The sequence below is a fragment of the Schistocerca cancellata genome, chromosome 2 (genome assembly GCF_023864275.1).
Source record: "Schistocerca cancellata isolate TAMUIC-IGC-003103 chromosome 2, iqSchCanc2.1, whole genome shotgun sequence".
Taxonomy (NCBI): domain Eukaryota; kingdom Metazoa; phylum Arthropoda; class Insecta; order Orthoptera; family Acrididae; genus Schistocerca; species Schistocerca cancellata.
The window spans coordinates 320280159-320303090 of NC_064627.1; the positions used below are offsets into that span (position 1 = coordinate 320280159).

At 40.3% G+C, this 22932-nt stretch overlaps 1 protein-coding gene across 1 annotated transcript in view; it reads right to left on the reverse strand.

The window, feature by feature from the left end:
- Positions 1-302: 302 nt before the first annotated feature.
- LOC126145312 (protein gooseberry-neuro-like) overlaps positions 303-22932 on the reverse strand; it is a 435017-nt gene continuing 412387 nt past the window's right edge. Inside the window, exon 7 of the mRNA XM_049915549.1 lies at positions 303-450. Within this exon, the coding sequence (XP_049771506.1) occupies positions 303-450 (148 nt within the window). The remainder of the gene's footprint in view (positions 451-22932) is intronic.

Here is a 22932-nt window from a genome sequence, read left to right on the forward strand (position 1 = left end):
TTGTAGAAGGCACATAATATATACTTCTGAAATATTTTCTGCGACAATAGTAATAGTAGGCATTCACTTATTTTGAGGAAGCTATATGACCAGTCAATTCTTACCTTGTGAGTAAATTGAAAACTTGGAAGTGCAGTTGCACTCTAGCCTGTATTATGTTTTTACAATGGGTAAAATAATTAATGTCAACAGTTATAATGACAAACATCCAATAAAAAATAAATATATTTCAGTAATGAATAAGACATCTTGACAAACAATTTCATTTTCAGATTACATCCATCATTAATAATCTAGTGTTATCAGAAATGACTTGCAGCACCCTGTGGCAAAGCTGGTTTACATTCGTAGTTCCTATATGAAACATTAGCACCAACAAGCTGTGGCACTGTACTAGTTTGTTGCATCAGACTGGAACTCATATTCTGTGCTCCAGTAGAATAAGCATCCCTGAAACAAGAAAAATGTTACATATATGGTTAATATTTGGTGAAGAATGTAAACATATGTTGAATCCTGTTTCAGTTTTTTTCTGTAATTACAAAAGTCACCTCATTACCTTGACTGTTGCAAAACATTATTCCTATAAGCGTGAGATAAGAAAAAGAACCCATAGACATAAAATGTCATAGTTTTTCTCTAATTTGTTTCTTTTCTTTGTTTATTCTACAATAAGATTGAATGCATATCCTGAATACACATAAAATAATCAGCAGTCTCAGATTGTCACATAGTGCATTTATGATTGTATATTGAGGGAAATCAATTACTCATAGACTAAGCCCAAAGGGATGATGTTCTTGTTGTCTAGAGCTGTTGACCAGATTTTCTAGAGTGTACACTACATGTTGTCTGTTGTCCTTATTAAACACTTCCATGCAACTAAGAATTTTATACTCAATGAAAATTTACCCTACAGTATGATGAAATAACATAGTCAGTGTTATTGTAATGGACCTTAGAGCTTTGCAAGGCCCAAGTTTAAAAGAATAGTAGACTATGCATTACCTAGTAGAACAGTTACTGATGGGAGGATCCTCTATGTTATACAGCTGCTGTAAAGCAACTCCTAAAGAAATAGTGACTTCTCCATAATAGTTGCAAAACAAGCCGTTGTGTGTGTGTGTGTGTGTGTGTGTTTTGTATATGTGTGTGTGTGTGTGTGTGTGTGTGTGTGTGTGAGAGAGAGAGAGAGAGAGAGAGAGAGAGAAGTAAGGGAGGGTGTGGTGTGTGTGTGTGTGTGTGTGTGTGTGTGTGTGTGTGTGTGTGTGTGTGAGAGAGAGAGAGAGAGAGAGAGAGAGAGAGAGAGAGAGAGATCCTGAATGAAACACATTTAAACCAACATCTACATCTATATAAGTACTCCTCAAACCCCTGTGAAGAGGTCCTTCCTGTACTAATTACATATGGAGAGCACAGCAAGAATCACTGCTGAAATGTGAGTGTGCTGTAATTAGCCTAGTCTTGTCTCCATGTCACTGTGGCAGTGATGCATGAGGGAGGGTGAAGAATTTCTGCAGATTTTCACTTAATACTGGGTCTTCAAACTTTTTAAATATACTTCCATGAGATAACTGGCATCTATCTTTCTATCTTTAAGTGTCTGCCAATTACTTTTTCAAAATTTCCATGACACTCTCTTATGAGTCAGATATACCTGTGACAATTTGTGCCACCCTTCTTGGTACACATTCAGTGTCCACTGTTTGTCCTATCTGGTATGGGTCCCACGCACTAGAACTATATTCTAACACTGGAAGCACAAATAATTTTAAGCATTTGCGCATCACATCTTAGAATACTGTTAAAGTGTTTGGGACCCACACCAAATAGACTAACAGGGGATACTGAATGTATACAAAGGTACTTTCACTCTTTGGAGATAGTTTGGCTTTCAAAAATGTAATGCATGTAGCCTTCAGTGACTATCACAGAAGAATCCTTTTGAAAGATTACTCACAAAAACCAAAGAAATTCTGATCAATTTCACACAAAGGCTGTAAATGACTCCAAAGTTGTGTCCAGATACTCTTGGATAACAGACAAACTTAAATTGAGGGTAGCAAAATAAGAGTAGAAATGATTAACAGTGTTTTCAAATAATCCTCTACTAAGGGAGATACAGAAGTGCTGCCCCAGTTTACTTCCCACACACAGCAAAAGTGACATAGAGATTAGTGTCTGGAGAGTTGAGAGACAGTTACAATCACTAAAATCAAACAATACTCCAGAGTCCATTGGGATCCCTGACAGGTTCTATCCAGAATTGGCAGTTGATTTAAGTTCATATTAACCACAATAAAGTGTAGATCCACAGAACAAACAAATGCACCCACTGACCAAAAGAAATCACAGGTCACCCTCATCTACAAGAGTGTAAACAGAAGTGATCCACAAAAGTACCATCCATCTTAACTGAAATCCATCTGTTATATGATCCTAGAATCTATTCTGAGCTCAAACATAATAATGTACCTCTTAACAGGATGCTTTCCTCCATGCAAACCACAATGGATTTCATAAACGCCAGCCACTGAACCCTGACTTGCACTTTTTTCACATGACACTGTGGAAGCCTTGGATTGAGGCAGTCAGGTGAGCACAGTTATGTCTTGACTCCCAAACAGCATTTGACTCAGCACTGAACCAACATTTATTAACAAAAGTACTTCTGTATGGGGTATGAGACAACCTGTGGTTTGGGTAGTGTGTTAGACTAGTAATCAAAACATCCACAGTCCTGGGTTTTAACTTTGCCACTTCTTAAATGTGTGTACCCAGTACCAGGTACAGACACAGATCAAAATTTAGTAATGATGAAGAGCAGGCTGAAGTTTAAGAGATTGGTCAGGGAGAATCAGTGCACAGAGAAGTGGGATACAAAAGTAGTGCTGGATGAAGAGATACACTTGAAGTTCTCTGAGGCTATAAATACTTCAGTAAAGAATAGCTCATTGGGCATTTCAGCTGAAGAGGAATGGACATCTCTAAAAAGGGCAATCATAGTAGTTGGGAAGAAAAAAGTGGGTGCAAGGTAGGTAACTGTGAAGAAACCATGGATAACAGAAGAAATACTTCAGCTGATCAGTGAAAGGAAGTTCAAAAATATGCAGGGAAATTCAAGGAAACAAAAATACAAGTCACTTAGGTACAAAATAAATAGGAAGCACAGAGAAGCTAAGGTGAAATAGAAGCATGAAAAAGGAAAGCTCACTCAGCATATAGAAAAGTCAAAACAAGTTTCAGTGAAATTAAAAGCAAGGGTGGTAATGTTAAGGGTGCAATGGTAACTCCGCTGTTAGATTCAGAAGAGAGAGGAGATAGGTTGAAAAAGTGCACTGAAGGCTTGTATTAGGGGCAGGACTTATATGATGACATAATAGAAGAAGAAATGAGAGTCGACAGGGAAGAGATGTAACATCCAGTATTAGAATCAGAATTTAAAAGAACTTTGGATTACTTAAGATCAATTGAGGTGGAAGGGGTAGATAATTTTGTATTGGAGTTTCTAAATGTGTTGGGGAAAGTGGCAACAAAACAATCATTCATATTGGTATAAAGAATGTATGGTACTGGTGTAACACCATCAGGCTTTTGGAAAAACATCATCCACACAATTCTGAAGACAGCAAAAGCTGAAAAGTGCAAGAATTATCACACAGTCAGCTTAACTGCTCATGTACTCAAGGGCTGACAAAAATAATGTACAGGAGAATGGAAAAGAAAAATGAGGATCTGTTAGGTGATGATAAGTTTGGCACCAGACAGGTGTTCTGACATTGTGCTTGACATTTGATGCAAGACAAAGGAAGAAAAAGATACTTTCATTGGATTTTTCGACTTTGAAAAGGCATTCGACAGTGTAAAATAGTGCAATATGTTCGAACCTCTGAGAAATATACAATGTGTACAAGAACGAAGAAGGAACAATAAGACTGGGTGACCAAGAACAAAGTGCTAGGATTAAAAATAGTGTAAGACAGGGATGTAGTCTTTTACCTGTACTTTTCAATCTACATGTCAAAGAAGTAGTGGTGGAAATAAAAGAAAGGTCCAAGAGTGGAATTTAAAATTCAAGTGAAAGGATTTCAATGATAGGATTCACTAATATTGTTGTTATCCTTAGTGAAAGGGAAGGAGATTTGCAGGATCTGTAGAATGCAATGAACAATCTAATGAGTGTAGAAATTGGATTGAAAGTAAATCAGAGAAAGATGAAACTAATGAGACATAGCAGAAATAAGAAAAGCAAGAAACTTGACCTCAGAATTGGGGATCACGGAGTAGCCAAAGTAAAGGAATTCTGCAAGGTGGCAAGATGTATGCTGGATGAAGGCAGGATGACATAAGAAGCAGACTAGCACTGCCAAAATGGGCATTTCTTGCCAGTAGAAGTATACTAGTATCAAACATAGGCCTTAATTTGAGGAAGAAATTTCTGAGAATGTGCACTTTGAGAACAGCATTGTATGGTAGTGAAACATGGGCTAGAGGAAGACTGGAAAAGAAGAGAATTGAAGCATTTGAGATGTGGTGGTACAGAAGAATGTTGAAAATTAGTTGGGCCTATAAGGTAAGGATTGAGGGTCCTCCAGAGAATTGGTGAGGAAAGGAATATTAGGAAAATACTGACAAGAAGAAGGGACAGGATGACAGGACATCTGCTAAGACACCAGGGAAAAACTTGCATGGTTCTTGAGGGTTTGTAGAGGGTAAAGAATTGTAGAGAAAGACAGAGATTGCAATATATCCAGCAAATAATTGAGGACATAGGTTCAAATTGCTACTATGAGATGAAAGGTCAGCACAGGAGAGGAATTCATGGCAGCATGTTATCTTGGATTGAGAGTCACTAATGAGAGTATTTAACAATGGAAAATCCAGGATGGAATGTAACAATATGAGAGAAGGAAAGTTGCTACTCACCATATAGCAGAGACGCTGAGTCATGATAGGCATAACAATACGATTCACACAATTATAGCTTTCAGCCATTAAGGCCTTTGTCAGCAGCAACTGAAACCACCACAGTGTGACTACAGTCGTGTATGTGAGTTGCGTTTGTGTGTGTGTGTGTGTGTGTGTGTGTGTGTGTGTGTGTGTGTGTGGGTGGGTGAGTGGGTGGGTGTTGTTTGTCTGTCTGTCTATTGTTGACAAAGGCCTTAACAGCCAAAAGCTATAATTGTGAGAGTCTTTTTGTTGTAACAGACACACAAACACACACACACACACACACACACACACACACACACACACACACACACACACTCAAGCAAACACAACTCACACACACGACTGCAGTCTCAGGCAACTGAAACCACCACAATGTGACTACAGTTCTGTGTGTGTGTGTGTGTGTGTGTGTGTGTGTGTGTGTGTGTGTGTGTGTGTGTGTCTGTCTGTTTGTCTGTCTATTGTTGACAAAGGTCTTAACAGCTGAAAGCTATAATTGTGAGACTCTTTTTGTTGTAACAGACACACAACACACACCAACACACACACACGCACACACAGGCACACACACACACACTCATGCAAACGCAACTTGCATACACGGCTGCAGTCTCAGAGAGCTGAAACCACACTGCAAGCAGCAGCACCAGTGCATGATGGGAGGCGACTGGGAGAAGGAGGAGGCTGGGGCGGATAGTATGGTGGGGGTGGCAGACAGTGAAGTGTTGCAGTTTAGACAGAGGGCAGGAGAGAAGGTGCGGAGGGGGGAGGGGGTAAGTAGCAGAAAGGAGAGGAAAAAAAAGAAATAAATAAAAAGAAATTAGAAGACTGGGTGTGGTGGTGAAATGACAGCTGTGTAGTGCTGGAATGGGAACAGAGAGGGGGCTGGATGGATGAGGACAGTGCATGAGGACAGTGACTAACGAAGGTTGAGGCCAGGAGGGTTATGGGAACATAGGATGTATTGCAGGGAAAGTTCTCACCTGTCAATTCAGAAAAACTGGTGTTGGAGGAAAGGATCCATACGGCACAGGCTGTGAAGCAGTCATTGAGACCATGGTGATGACCATGGAGAGTAGTTACAAATCAGCTGTGCATCTTATCTTAGAAGACTGTTCTAATGTGTGGGATTCATACCAAATAGGACTGACAGTTTATATTCAAAGACGGATGGCACAAATGATCACAGGTTTGCTACTATCTTCACCATAACAATCATCTCCATTGTCTCTGCTGGCCGGGGTGGCCGAGTGGTTATAGGCGCTTCAGTTTGGAACCACGCGACTGCTACAGTCGCAGGTTCAAATCTTGCCTCGGGCATGGGTGTGTGTGATGTCCTTAGCTTTAAGTAGTTCTAAGTTCTATGGGACTGATGACCTCAGAAGTTAAGTCCCTTAGTGCTCAGAGCCATTTGAGCAATTGTCACTGACACTTGAAACATAAAGGCTTGTTTACTTTACTTACCTGTACTCATGGTGTTACATTTTGGGGTAACGCTGTGCTCACTTAAAGAACATTCTAAGCTCAGAAGAGGGTGATCAAATTGATCGGTGGAGTTGGTTTGTGAAATTCATGTAGACCATTGTTCAGGTGTCTTGAAATTCCAACACTAACATCATAGTACATCCATTACATCATGGGATTGGTTGTTGACAATACTGTCTCATTCAGACAAAATAGTAACATTCATTCAGTGAGAAATTTGTTACCATTTCCTAGCATTGCGACTTCTCTGTCTACAACAGCATCATCTGCGCAAAGCTCCATGGAGCTTCTGATGTTATCTAATTGGCCATATATATATATATATATATATATATATATATATATATATATATATATATATATATATATATATGGCCTGGTAGATGATATCAGAAGCTCCATGAAGCTTTCCACAGAAGATGCTCTTGTATACAGAGAAGTCGTAATGCTAGGAAATGGTAATGAAATGCAGAGGATCGATGCTTGGTGCAGGGAGTGGCAATATGCCCTCATCATAAACAAATATAATGCATTGTGAATACATGGACAAAAAGACCTTTTATTCTATGATTAAACAACTGCAGAACTCTTACTAGAAGCAGTTACTTCCGTAAAATAACTGGAAGTTTGCATATGGGACGATTTGAAGTTTGAACAATCACATAAAGTTAATCATGGGTAAGGCAGATACCAGACTGAAATTCGTTGGAAGAATCCTCAGGAAATGTAGGTCATCAACAAAGGAAGTAGTGTACAAAATATTTGTTTAACCAATACTTGAATATTGCTCTTCAGTCTAGGATCAATACCAGGAAATTCAAAGAAGAGTATCATGTTTTATTACAGGTTCATTAAGTAAGCATGAAAGCATCACAGAGATGCTCAACCAATTCCAGTGGTAGACACTAGGTGAGAGGCATTTTACATCACAGTATGGTGTACTATTAAAATTATGAGGTCGTTTGTCCCTAGAAGAGGCAACCAATATATCGCTTCCTCTTCTGTACATCTAAAAATTAGAGAGATTGAGCCTGCATGTTGGTTTAGCAGCAACAATATGAGACTGGAACAGGGAAAGGGTGAAGCAACAGTGGAACGCAAAATACCCTTCACTACACTTATGGAGTATAGATGTAGATGTATTCAATAAAACTTCCTTAAGGGCAGTACAGAGAGGTATGCCCTGTTCAGAAGGTTTTGTTTTCTAATAGCATTTCAGCAATCTTGAAAAATTTAGTGATGAACTCCAAGTATTCAAATCCAAGTTGAAGGGTTTCCTTGCGGTACACTCCTGTTCTGCAGATGTGTTCCTCATAGTAATTAAGATCTTTTTTCTGTGAGATGTCATTTGTTTGTACATTCTCTTACAAATGGATTTTTGAGTGTGTTGTGTGATTTATTAATTCTTTTGTTAATAAAAGTTCCATAACCAAGTAGCTTTGCCTCGCATGCCCCCTCAGAAATTGATAAATAAAATAAATCAAAATATCAGAAGTAATAGGGTATCAACAAAGCGTTTTTTTCCACTTAGGGTAGCTAAAACTACAATTTTCATTATTAACTAACTTTGCTACTAAGTGCTTGCCAGTGCAGTGAATTTTCAGTATCAGTGCTCACAAGATCAGTTAGCTGCATAGGAAGTAGCAATATTCACTGCAAACAGGCATCACTTTTCTATGATATTGTGATTGCTGAGACATTAAGCTAGAAGTTGGAGACAGACAACAGTTATTTAATATTACTGGGTTAGCATTTTTCATGATATAAGGCTTTCCTGAAATTTTATATTATTAAATCTAGTCTGAGTAAAGTAACAGTTTATAGCATTTTAGTGAAAGTTAAACTTTACTTTAGTCCCTAGCAGCCACGTCTCTTAGTCAGTATGTGCTCAGGCTCATTCCACACCCCTGAATGCTCTCCTTCATGATGAAGTGGTACCTAATAAACATGAAGAGCACTGTTGTTGAGAATGTGGTTAAGTGATGCTATGCTATGTATTAATGATTTTTATGTGGTATGTTGGCTTAATTGTTAATGTTCATTGAAATATGTTAGTCTTAATGTCATGAAGAACAGTACTGAATCACGTAATGATAGTGCCAATCAGTCCATTAAGTGCTTGTGTGAGAAGCCACTAAATAATATATGATGTGCTGTTTGACCTTCAGAATTACAATATTATTAAAAATTATATTGCACAATTCTGTGTAGAACTTCTGTTCCAAGGTGCAAGAAAGCTCTTAGAACAAACAGCCCACACAGGAAATTCACAGCATCAAATTACAAAACCTCTGCAAACCAAATAACTACATAAAGCAATCTAAGATGAAATAGATGTAACTAACATGGTTTTCCTTCTATAAATCTGAAATGCTACTTCAAAAATTACCAAAATCATCATGAAACATGGAGTAAAAATGCTCTTCATGCTCTTCCATCCACTTTTCTTAAGGCTGTCCAGAAACAGGTTAAGTTGTGACATACAGTCACACAGGTGGCATGCAGCCTTAATGTAAATTCTGAGCCTTTCTTATACCACTGCTGTAATGGGTTGCTTAAAATCAGGAGATCACATGTTAAAAAGTATATTTGACACATTCATTAACATAACATTAAGAATAAAATATTTTAAATAACATTAACAATTAAGCCCACTTACCATACAAAAAGCATTAATTCATAGCATAGCCTCACTGAACTACATTCTCAACAACAGTGCTCAACTGATGGCTAGCTGCCATTTCAGTATCTAACTATCGATATATACCACCAGATGACATAGTTGTATGGTTGCAGTGGCATTAAAAGTGTTCATAAAAATATATATAGTCAAAATTAATAACAAAAATAGTACTGGAATAAATTGTAGATATAATAGGAAAAAACACCACATTCTGATTTATATGTATTTCCTAAAGAGCTGTAGGGGAGTCTGACTTCTGTAACTTCAGATTTGGCAGTGCTGTATGTTCTTGGTTCTTATCTGTAATAATTATGATTGGCTTGTGACTGTCCCAGTATGTCGCCCCTTCCCCTTCCGTGGTCTCCTTTCATCCTCTTCCCACCAGCCCTAATAGATCATTTGATTTACTGATGATCTTTTGTTTTAAACTTTTAACTATTGCCTTTTAATTTTCCTTACAGGTGTTTGCACCTATTTATCTTTACATTTTTTCCAATACTGTATTTGTTATTAAATTGTCCATATATTTCTTTGAGGTACACTTTCAACACCAATATAAACATACAATTAAGCCACGTGCTGGCATGTATGATTAGTTGGAGACTGAAATGGCTGCTCCCCATCAATTGAGCACTGATGTTGAGAATGTATTTATATGATGCTATAGTAAGTATTAAACAACAGAACATCCAGGATGGAATAACAACAGTAGTATGAAAAGGATAGATTGCTTCTCACCATATAGAGGAGAAACTGAGTCACAGTCAGGCACAATGAAAAGACTGGTCCACATTTTAGCTTTTGGCCAAAATAACTTTTTCTAAACCAGAAAACACAGACATTTCCACAAGCACAACTCACATACACATGGTCACTATCTCTGGCTGCTGTGGCTGGACTGAGTCATAACTGTGCTTTGTTGTAGCAGGAAGCTCTGCTCATGAAGATGGGGGTACCACACTGTGAGAAAATGTAAATTAGCTGCAGGTGTGGTTATTCTTACTGGTACAGTTATCACCAGTTGAACATAATTTTCAAAGTAAAGGTCTAGACATTAATTTACCATGACCATTAATGATGATGTAATAAGAAGAACAATACCTGAAATCAAGGGCACTTGTGAGGAAGGCAAGATATCTAAGTTCTTACAGGCAGAAACTGCAATGAAGTCTTGTAGGGTCCTCCAGGAAGACAGAAGCAGATCAAGTACATCAAGCATTTATGATGCAACCAGGAACAGTCTTAATGGAAAGTTACATGACAACAAAGTGAACTACCCTGAAGAGGATCACAGCAAGTTGGTCAGAATGTTGGCAATTTAGTTGTTTTAGTAGTTTACAATGATGCAGCCCAATACCCAAAAAAGTATTTTTCACTATGGATGATTACGGCAACCCTGTTTCCTTCATTTTTGCTGTGGTTATATTAGAAAAACCTCAAATTTCTTCAAATTCAGTGGTGCCTGTGATGTAAAAAAATAATCCATTGTATAAGTTTAATTGTGACTTTATGAAATATGAAAGCATGTCTAATTTCTTGTTTGAATCAGTGTTCAGTAAGAAAAGATGTAGTGAAATGAATCCAAAGATGCCTAGACTTAACTCCCAAATAAAATTACATAAACCTTGTACACATGACAACCACAGCTATGAGTAATCATTTTGGGTATTAATAAACTGCTTCAGCTGTATTTAGTCCTTTATTATTAGATCAATAATGGTCTCATGGCACTATAAACCACATCTTAAGGTGAAAATAAGACTAAAACATTAGAGTGGAAAAGCTCAGAATCATTTTTCCCAACTTTCATTGTCCATAAGAACAAAACACCACTAAAAGGTGGTATGTCATAGAATAAAACAGCCAGATTCCAATGCAGTAGATGGGTCCGCTTCTCTGATCTATATAGAACCGTGAACTGAGCACACAGCTGGGTCCCCTGTTCATGATTCCAAGTTGATCGGAGAAGCAGACCCATCCACTATATTGGAATCTGGCTGTTTTATTCTATAAAATACAACATTCTTGCAGTGTTTTGTTCTGACAGACAACGAATGTTGTGAAAAAAACTTCTGAGTTTTTCTACGTTAATGTTTTAGTCAAATGTTAACCTGGAGATGTGGCTTTTAGTGCCACAAAAGCAGTAAATGATTCAATAATAAAGATCTAAATACAGCTGAAGCAGTTTATTAATATCAAAGATGAAAATTACATTAAGTTGACATGCCTGTTAGATCTTTTGTAAGTAGCTGTCAGTGCCCTCATTATAAAGTCAACAGTACCGATATCTGTAATCTCAACTTTAAGAAGCTGTTACATTTCTTCAGTGTTAAAACAGTAACGAAATAACTATACTTCTAAGGTAAGTCATTGAAACAGAGGGAGCATTGTGGGTATTGACATCACCAACCTGTACATTAAGCAAAATTTCTATTGAAGAAACTCCCGTGATCATATAGATCAATCAGTTGAAATATAAGATATTTAGCCTATGCAAAACTTTGGAATTTACTGAGCTAATGCAGATGAACCTGCCTTTTCATTATTTTAAGTTCAATGGTAAGCTCTAATATCAGAATGATAGTTTAGCAAAGGGCTGTAGCCCCTCAGGGATTCTTGCAGACATCTAGATAAATGATCTTGAGAATAAGTTCTTCGATTTTCACAGCAAGACAAAGAAAACCTTTATTATTTATTGTAGATATGTTAATGACATTTTCATTTGATGGTAAGGAAGATACATGTGCCTGATCAGATGAATAAAAAAGTAGTGTACATTTTATGGTGAAAATGGTGATGGAGGGATGCTTAAATTTATCTGATCTTAAAATTATTTGTGATTGATTACAACTTGTTACTGACATTTTCCATCAATTTATTACTGATGAAGATTCATGGCACCCTGATACCTATGAGCACACATATTTTTTCCGTATTTTATGGGTTTAACTAAATTGGGACTTAGCATGGAAGCTACTAACAAGGAAATTGACATATCATTCAGATGTGGGTAGCCAACAGATGCAAAGAAGAATTTATCTGGAGGATAAGAATGAACTTCCTTACTTTATCATGCCTTGTAAGTCTGTTGCCTTTTTATATGCTTATTCATATATTGGTCGGCTGATCCTCAAAGATCTCTTTGGTCCTACATGGGTCAGAATATATGTAATGAAATTGCAGCACCCATTGTTCCTTAGCCTCTAGCACCATTGATGGAATGCCATGTGCCTTTGCAGACTCAGCCAAACCTGAGATTATTTTTCAATGTTATTATGTTTTTTTATTATTATTTTTTTAATGCATACATTTTTCCCTATACTTATTACCTATTCTGTAGTGTAAGGCTTGTTAAAACATTGTCTGGTTTTGTTACTGCCTAGTTCATTGTAAACATATTTGTAAATTTGTTTATGTACTGCATCTTAACTTCACTGGTGCAACAGCATGTGAAACAGTAAAAATGTTTCATTCCATGCCTGACGGATGACTTCTCCACCTCTCCCCTCCCCCCTTCCAATCTCTGCAACATTTAGTCCAAGTGCTCCCACCCACCCCCCACCCCCCATCCTGATATTGCTGTATTTTCAGTTTTATTCTAATCACGGTCACAGTCCCCTCTGTACTATCATTATAGGGTTAATATTTTCAATATTTTTAATGGCATTTGCAAATGCATGTACTGCTTAACAATTTTAGATGTGTATATAAAAACAAAAATAATCAATATTTGATAATATAAGGTAATTGGAAAAATAAAAATATCTACTCACCAAGTGGCAGCAGGAGAGCACACACATAAACAAAGGTTATACTTACACAAGCTTTTGTAGCCAGTAGATCCTTCTTCCGGTAGAAGGGTTGAAGGGGAAGAAAGAGGGGTATAGAAAAAGGACTGGAGAGATTTAGGAAAAGGGGTAGAGTTCAGAAAAGTCTCCCAGAACCCCAGGTCAACCCTTCTGCTGAAAGAAGGAACCACTGGCTCCAAAAGCTTGCATAATATAGCCTTTATTTATGTGTGTGTTCTCCTGCTGCCACTTGGTGTAGATTTTTTTGTCTGTCCAATAACATTTTATTGTCAAAGTTTAGATATATTATTTATTTGTAAAATTTGTTGGTGCAGTAGTACCATATGTCAATAAAGATTCTTCTCCCTATATCTGATGCCTCATCATTTGGGTTTATATGCACTCTGTGAAGAACAAAAGGTGATCCTGACTTCTATAACTTTGCATTCAACTGTGCTGTAAGTTATTGGTTCTTATCTGTATAAATTATGATTAGTTTGTGACTTTATCAATATAAATCCCTGCCCCTTCCTGTCCTCCCTTCATTCCCTTTGTAACATCCCACTGGTTAGTGATTAGTTAAAAATGGTTTAAATATCTGTGAATATCTTGCCTTTGGTGTCCCTCGATGACTGCATACATGAGCTAAAATATGCTTGTTCAGTAAATGCAGGATACCATAATAGATTTCACTACAGTGATGTAGGCCACAACTGGAGTAAAGTAAGTATGTAGATTTATTCACTTCAAAACCTGCATCTTATGAGCTCATGATCAATCTTTGGTGTGATAAACCTCATTGTTACTACTACAGCTAACCGATGGTCATACATACCACACTGGCGATATTAAATACACTCCTGGAAATGGAAAAAAGAACACATTGACACTGGTGTGTCAGACCCACCATACTTGCTCCGGACACTGCGAGAGGGCTGTACAAGCAATGATCACACGCACGGCACAGCAGACACACCAGGAACCGCGGTGTTGGCCGTCGAATGGCGCCAGCTGCACAGCATTTGTGCACCGCCGCCGTCAGTGTCAGCCAGTTTGCCATGGCATACGGAGCTCCATCGCAGTCTTTAACACTGGTAGCATGCCGCGACAGCGTGGACATGAACCGTATGTGCAGTTGACGGACTTTGAGTGAGGGCGTATAGTGGGCATGCGGGAGGCCGGGTGGACGTAACGCTGAATTGCTCAACACATGGGGCGTGAGGTCTCCACAGTACATCGATGTTGTCGCCAGTGGTCGGCGGAAGGTGCATGTGCCCGTCGACCTGGGACCGGACCGCAGCGACGCACGGATGCACTCGAAGACCATAGGATCCTCCGCAGTGCCGTAGGGGACCGCACCGCCACTTCCCAGCAAATTAGGGACACTGTTGCTCCTGGGGTATCGGCGGGGACCATTCACAACCATCTCCATGAAGCTGGGCTACGGTCCCGCACACCGTTAGGCCGTCTTCCGCTCACGCCCCAACATCGTGCAGCCCGCCTCCAGTGGTGTCGCGACAGGCGTGAATGGAGGGACGAATGGAGACGTGTCGTCTTCAGCGATGAGAGTCGCTTCTGCCTTGGTGCCAATGATGGTCATATGCGTGTTTGGCGCCGTGCAGGTGAGCACCACAATCAGGACTGCATACGACCGAGGCACACAGGGCCAACACCCGGCATCATGGTGTGGGGAGCGATCTCCTACACTGGCCGTACACCACTGGTGATCGTCGAGGGGACACTGAATAGTGCACGATACATCCAAACCGTCATCGAACCCATCGTTCTACCATTCCTAGACCGGCAAGGGAACTTGCTGTTCCAACAGGACAATGCACGTCCGCATGTATCCTGTGCCACCCAACGTGCTCTAGAAGGTGTAAGTCAACTACCCTGGCCAGCAAGATCTCCGGATCTGTCCCCCATTGAGCATGTTTGGGACTGGATGAAGCGTCGTCTCACGCGGTCTGCACGTCCAGCACGAACGCTGGTCCAACTGAGGCGCCAGGTGGAAATGGCATGGCAAGCCGTTCCACAGGACTACATCCAGCATCTCTACGATCGTCTCCATGGGAGAATAGCAGCCTGCATTGCTGCGAAAGGTGGATATACACTGTACTAGTGCAGACATTGTGCATGCTCTGTTGCCTGGGTCTATGTGCCTGTGGTTCTGTCAGTGTGATCATGTGATGTATCTGACCCCAGGAATGTGTCAATAAAGTTTCCCCTTCCTGGGACAATGAATTCACGGTGTTCTTATTTCAATTTCCAGGAGTGTAGTTCAGATGCAGTAATTTGACAGAAATGCGTGTGTGATGTCCATTGCATTGTTCAACACTAATACTCACCAAAGTATAAATATAAAGTCACATATCATTCTGCCTTTTGTGATATTAAATCAAAGTTTAACACTCTGAAATAATCCATCACTGCTATGTTCTAGTATGCTGTTTTAGAAAATGTCCAACCCATGAGTTGTTCTATTGTAAATCCAAACCTGAATCGTGCACCAAGAACTTATCTCAACTGTACACACAGATCTGTCCTCTAATTGGTCCAACACTCATCTCCCTAACAATATTCAAGGCCAAGTATTTATACTCTTCCTACAATGTACTACTGGTAATAATAATGCAAAACATAATTTATAATATGAAATAGTTTAACAACATTATCAAACACTATAATATTTCCTACTTTGTTAGAACAAGTTTAAGACATTTTCTAAACACATAAAAATCACATCAATATTGAAATTGCAGAAATAAGCATTCTGACAATGCTAAATGATCAATTACCTATATTTTGTTAATTAGGCTCGAGATTTAATTCCTACCATTTACAGATGATGGGAATGAAATATATTATTGTTTTATCTTAACATTTTCCATATATTAATTGCCTGAATTTGATTCTGATTGTTTATAATACAAAGGGTATTGTAACTACTACTATTTGGTATTGCTATTAATCTTCTAAAATCCTTTATCCTATTATCAGAAAGTAACTGAATTTAATTATAGCTGGAGATATAAGAGTATGATTAGTAATACATAATGCAGGGGTGGTAACTATAAGTCTGGAATGTTACACCTTCCCACCAGCCCTCAAATGATACACATGATTTATTGACTTATATTTTTTATACACTTTTAACTATTGCCTTTTTAATTTTCCTTATAAATATTTGCTTCTACTATCTTCATATTTTTTCAATACTGTACTATTTTTGTTATTAATTTGTCCATCTATTTCTTTTAGGTACCCTTCTAATACCACTGGAACCATATAACTATTCCATCTAGTGGTGTGAATATGTGAAATGGTGGTTAACCATCATTTAGAAATGGTGGCTCATCAGTTGAATACTGATGTTGAGAATGTAATTATATGATGCTCTATTGTAGATTAATGAAAATAATTAACTATTGGCAATATAATGCAAATGAATAGATAAAAGATCTAGTCACTAAGCAGAGGCAGGAGAACGAACACACTAAAAAGTTTAACTTTTACAAGCTTTTGGAGCCAGTGGCTCCTTCTTCTGGCAGAAGAGTTAAAGGGGAAGGAAGAGGGGTGAAAGAAAAGGACTCGAGAGGTCTATGGAATGGGGTATGGTTCAGGAAAGACACCTAGAACACCAGGTCAGGGATGATGCACCAGATGGGATGGGAAGGAAAGACTGATTTCTGGGGAATGCACCAGATGAGATTTGAAAAACTGAGAGCTGAAAGATGGAAGACAGGGTAATATTCAAGACAGAAATGACTACTGAAACATTGTGCATGAATTAACAAGAGTGAAAAGCTAAGATCATTTATGTAACAGAGGTGGGAGAGGGGACTGTGAATAATATACAAGTTAGGAAATGAAAGAAGTAGAAAAGTAAAATGGAGTGAAGATAGGAGTAGTTACTGTGAATAAATGCTGAGACAGAAGGAATTAATGTAAATTAAGGAGAGGTGGGTGGCAAGAACCAAGGACATCATAGTGCTAGTTCCCACCTGCGGAATTCTGAGAAACTGGTGTCTGGGGGAAGAATCCAGTTAGCATGTGTGGTGAAACAGACACTGAGGTCATGACTGTCATGTTGTAGAGCATGCTCTACAACACAATATTGTATGTTACCAATATACACCCTCTGCATATGCCCATTCATCCTGACTGATAACTGGGTGGTAGTCACGCCGATGTAAAAGGCCGGACTGGTATACGACAAGTGTCATTTCACAGATGGCTTTCCCTTTGATAGTATATGTTTTGCCAATTACAGGGCTGGAATAGGTGGTGGTAGGAGGGTGCATAGGGCAAGTCTTGAAGTGGGGCAGTCACAGTGGCAGGAGCCATAGGGTAGGGAGATGGGTGCAGAAGGAGCATAGGGTCTGACAAGGATACTGTGAAGATTGGGAGGACAATGAAAAGCTGTTCTAGGTGTGGTTGGCAAAATCTCAGATAGGATGGAACTCATTTTAGGGAATGATTTCAGGAAGACATGGCCTTGTCAAAGTATCTGATTAATACATTTGAGACCAGGATAATACTGAGTGACAAGTAGTGTGTTCCAAAGTTGTTTTTTGGAGGGATCAGCAGTTCCAGGATTGATGTAATGGCCCAGGAAATCTGCTTTTGAACTGTTCTGTTGGGGTAATTACATCCAGTGAAGGCTGTGGTGAGAATGGTGGTGTATTGCTGTTAAGTGTCTGCATCTGTACAAATATACTTGCACCAAATGTCAAGGCTGTATGGGAGGGAATGTTTGACATGAAAAGGATGGCTACTGTCAAACTATTGTTTAATATTAGGTTCAATATGGATGAAAGTGTGTAGCTTGTCTTGGTTGAGGAAGAGATCAACATCAAGGAAAGTGGCATGGGATTCAGGATAGGACCAGGTGAAGTTTAAATGGGAGAATGTATTTAGAGGTTCCAGGAATTTTAACAGATCAGTCTCACCAATAGTCTATATGGAAAAGATGTAATCAATGTATCTAAACCAAACCAGAGGCTGATGGCTCATGGATCCCAGTCAAGCCCCCTCCAAGTGGCCCATGAAAAGATTGGCATAGCAAGGAGCCATCTTGGTTCACATGGCCATGCTCCTGATGTATTTGTATGTCTTCCGTTCAAAGGTGAAGCAGTTGTTGATAAGTATAAAGTTGATGAAGGTGAATAGGAAGGATGTCATAGGTTTGGAATCAGGTGGGCCTTGTCTGAGCAAATTTTCAGCAGCAGAGATACCAAGGACACGGGGAATGTTGGTATAGAGAGAGATGTCAACCATGATGTCACGCAAGGTGTGTGGTAGGAGTGGGATGGGCATGGATTTCAGATGATCTAAGAAATGGTTGGTGTCTTTAATGTAGGAGGGAAGTCTCTGTACTATGCGTTGCAGGGAATCAACTAAGAAAGATATAGATTCAGTGGGTGCTTTGAATCCAGCAACTATAGGATGGCCAGGATGACCATTTGTGAGTCTTAAGAAGAAAGTAAAAGGTTGGGGTGTGTGGTTTTGGTGGTGTAAGAAGTTCTATGGAATCAGTTATAAGTCCTTGTGAGGGGCCTGAGGTTTTTAGGAGCCACTGCAGGTCAGTCTGAATCACAGGGATGGGATCTTGATGGCAGTTGCTGTATGTACAGATGTCAGACAGCTGGTGTAGACCTTCATTAACATACTCCTGTTGGTCATGTACCACAGTGGTAGATCCTTTGTCTGCTGGTAGAATAATGATGTAGTCATCAGCCTTTAGAGAATGTAGAGCCTGGAGTTTTTCAGAGGACAGGTTAGGGTCATGTTGTAGGGACCTCAGGAAGGGTAGTGAAGCAGTGTTGGATGTGAGGAATTCTTGGAAGGCTTGTAGGGGATGGTTCTGGGGTAGTGGTGGTGCATCAAGTTGGGATTGTGGTCAGAACTGTTCAAGGCAGGATTCAATGTCAGGTTTGCTGTTGGAAATGTTCTGGGATTGGGTTGCAAAGTGATATTTCCTGGTGACATTGCATGTGAAGGAAAGTAAGTCCTTCACCAAAGCAGCATGATTAAGTGCAGGTTTAGGGCTGAAAATGAGACCCTTGGGTAATACAGATAATTCAGGAGGTGATATTGCTTTAAATGAGAGGCTGAAAACACTGTACTGTTGTGACTGGTTCTTGTGATGAAGGGTCACCTTGTGAACTCTGTACGTATGTACGTTGTTTGTTTCGCGGCCGTTAGCCACTAGTCACTTGAATCAGCAGTTGTCTTGTGACAGCGAGAGCGAGAGCACCAGCAGCAGCACAGTACTGTTTGTATAAAGCGTTTATTTTGCATTTTGTTTACGACCTTCCACTAAGGAAGGGATTCTATTTGTGTTTATCTGCTCTGCATAGTAACTAACAGTTCTTGATAAAACTTTACGTAGTTTTCGTGTTAGATTTCTTAGTGTTTTCTTGATCGTTTAGAACAGAAAGCGCCCTAAAACCGTCTTTGTTTGTTTCGCGGCCGTTAGCCACTAGTCACTTGAATCAGCAGTTGTCTTGTGACAGCCAGAGCGAGAGCACCAGCAGCAGCGAGTACTGTTTGTATAAAGCGTTTTTGTACTTATTTGCTGCGCTTAGCTTTTAAATAGTTTTTCTGGGAAAACCTAGCGTAGTTTTCGCGTCTCGTATTTCAGTGAGTGAGTGTTTCTTGATTATCAGAGTAGCTCATCAGAAGATTATCTTGGGAATTTGTCACCGTATAGGGTAGGGTAAACATAGTCATGTGTAGGGACTGTGGTTGTTGTGAGCAGACGCAAGGAGAATTGGCCACTCTTCGGGGGCAGGTGGAGGCTTTGTCTGTTAGGCTCATCGAGCTCGAGGCGCAGGCGTCGGCTCGTAGTGGCGTTGGGGCAACTGTGGTGAGACCTATGCCTACTTCGGTGGCCTTGGAATCACATGGAACCCCTGATGTCGCTGCGTCTTCCGGCAGTGAGCATCTTACCGGTCAGCCATCACTCCAGGGTGAATGGCGGACAGTGGTGGGCTCTCGCGTGCCTGGCCGAAAGGCGAAGGTGGGATCTGGCCGCGTGGCAGCTGCCTTACCCCTTTCCAACAGGTACGGGGTGCTTCCTAGTGGTGATGACATCGTTTCCGAGCCACCACAGGATGCCTCGCCTGTTGGGCCAGTGGCCGATTCTCCGGCAAGGTCCCGACAGTCACAGAGGGCGGGCCTATTAGTTATAGGGAGCTCCAACGTTAGGCGGGTTATGGAGCCCCTCAGGAAAATAGCGGGTAGGTCGGGGAAGAATGCCAGTGTGCACTCGGTGTGCTTGCCGGGGGGTCTCGTCCGTAATGTGGAGGAGGCCCTTCCGGCAGCTATTGAACGCACTGGGTGTGACCGGCTGCAGATAGTAGCACATGTCGGAACGAATGACGCCTGCCGCTTGGGTTCTGAGGCCATCCTTGGTTCCTTCCGGCGGCTGGCTGATTTGGTGAAGACAACCAGCATCGCACGCGGAGTGCAAGCTGAGCTTAATATCTGCAGCATAGTGCCCAGAGTCGATCGCGGTCCTCTGGTTTGGAGCCGTGTGGAGGGTCTAAACCAGAGGCTCAGACGACTCTGCGACTATAATGGTTGCAAATTCATCGACCTCCGTTATTGGGTGGAGAACTGTAGGGCCCCCCTAGACAGGTCAGGCGTGCACTACACACCGGAAGCAGCTACTAGGGTAGCAGAGTACGTGTGGCGTGCACACGGGGGTTTTTTAGGTTAGAGGGACCCCCCCTTGGGCGAAACGATAAAATACTTGACGGCTTACCAGAGAGGACATTATCATCGTTGATAAAGAACGTCCGTCCTCAGATACCAAAAACAGGAAAAGTTAACGTAATATTGGTAAACTGCAGGAGTATCCAGGGCAAGGTTCCTGAATTAGTATCTCTTATTGAAGGAAATAGTGCGCATATAGTATTAGGAACGGAAAGTTGGTTAAAACCGGAAGTGAACAGTAACGAAATCCTAGACACAGAATGGAATATATACCGCAAGGATAGGATAAACGCCAATGGTGGAGGAGTATTTATAGCAGTAAAGAATTCAATAATATCCAGTGAAGTTATTAGCGAATGCGAATGTGAAATAATCTGGGTTAAGCTAAGTATCAAAGGTGGGTCAGATATGATAGTCGGATGCTTCTATAGACCACCTGCATCAGCAACCGTAGTAGTTGAGCGCCTCAGAGAGAACCTGCAGAACGTCGTGAAGAAGTTTCATGATCATACTATTGTAATAGGGGGAGACTTCAATCTACCAGGTATAGAATGGGATAGTCACACAATCAGAACTGGAGCCAGGGACAGAGACTCTTGTGACATTATCCTGACTGCCTTGTCCGAGAATTACTTCGAGCAGATAGTTAGAGAACCAACTCGTGAAGCTAACGTTTTAGACCTCATAGCAACAAATAGACCGGAACTTTTCGACTCCGTGAATGTAGAAGAGGGTATCAGTGATCATAAGTCAGTGGTTGCATCAATGACTACAAGTGTAATAAGAAATGCCAAGAAAGGAAGGAAAATATATTTGCTTAACAAGAGTGATAGGGCACAAATCGCAGAATATCTGAGTGACCACCATCAAACGTTCATTTCTGAGGAAGAGGATGTGGAACAAAAATGGAAAAAATTCAGAAACATCGTCCAGTACGCCTTAGATAAGTTCGTACCGACTAAGGTCCAAAGCGAGGGGAAAGATCCACCGTGGTATAACAATCATGTACGAAAGGTACTACGGAAACAAAGAAAGCTTCATCATAGGTTTAAGAGTAGTCGAATCATAGCTGATAAGGAAAAGCTGAACGAAGCGAAAAAGAGCGTAAAGAGAGCAATGAGAGAAGCATTCAACGAATTCGAACATAAAACATTGGCAAACAATCTAAACAAGAACCCTAAAAAGTTTTGGTCATATGTAAAATCGGTAAGCGGATCTAAATCCCCTATTCAGTCACTCGTTGACCACGATGGCACCGAAACAGAGGACGACCGAAGAAAGGCAGAAATACTGAATTCAGTGTTCCGAAACTGTTTCACTGCGGAAAATCGTAACACGGTCCCTGACTTCAGCCGTCGCACGGACGCCAAAATGGAAAATATTGAAATAAACGATATCGGAATTGAAAAACAACTGCTATCACTTAGTAGCGGAAAAGCATCCGGACCAGACGAGATACCCTTAAGATTCTACAGTGATTATGCTAAAGAACTTGCCCCCTTTCTATCAGCAATTTATCGTAGATCGCTGGAAGAACGTAAAGTACCTAGCGACTGGAAGAAAGCGCAGGTCGTTCCCATTTTCAAGAAGGGTCATAAATCAGATGCGAATAATTATAGGCCTATTTCGCTTACGTCAGTCTGTTGTAGAATAATGGAACATGTTTTGTGTTCTCGTATTATGACGTTCTTAGATAATACAAATCTCCTTCATCATAACCAACATGGATTCCGCAAACAGAGATCATGTGAAACTCAGCTCGCCCTATTTGCCCAAGAAATTCACAGTGCCGTAGACACTGGCGAGCAGATTGATGCCGTATTCCTGGACTTCAGGAAGGCATTTGATACGGTTCCGCACTTACGTTTAATGAAAAAAATACGAGCTTACGGAATATCGGACCAGGTTTGTGATTGGATTCAGGATTTCCTAGAAGAAAGAACACAACATGTCATTCTTAACGGTTCAAAATCTGCAGATGTAGAGGTAATTTCGGGAGTACCGCAAGGAAGCGTGATAGGACCTTTATTGTTTACAATATACATAAATGACTTCGTTGACAACATCGGTAGCTCCGTGAGGCTATTTGCAGATGACACGGTTGTCTACAAGAAAGTAGCAACATCAGAAGACTCGTACGTACTCCAGGAAGACCTGCAGAGGATTAATGCATGGTGCGACAGCTGGCAGCTTTCCCTAAACGTAGATAAATGTAATATAATGTGCATACATAGGGGCAGAAATCCATTCCAGTACGATTATGCCATAGGTGGTAAATCATTGGAAGCGGTAACGACCGTA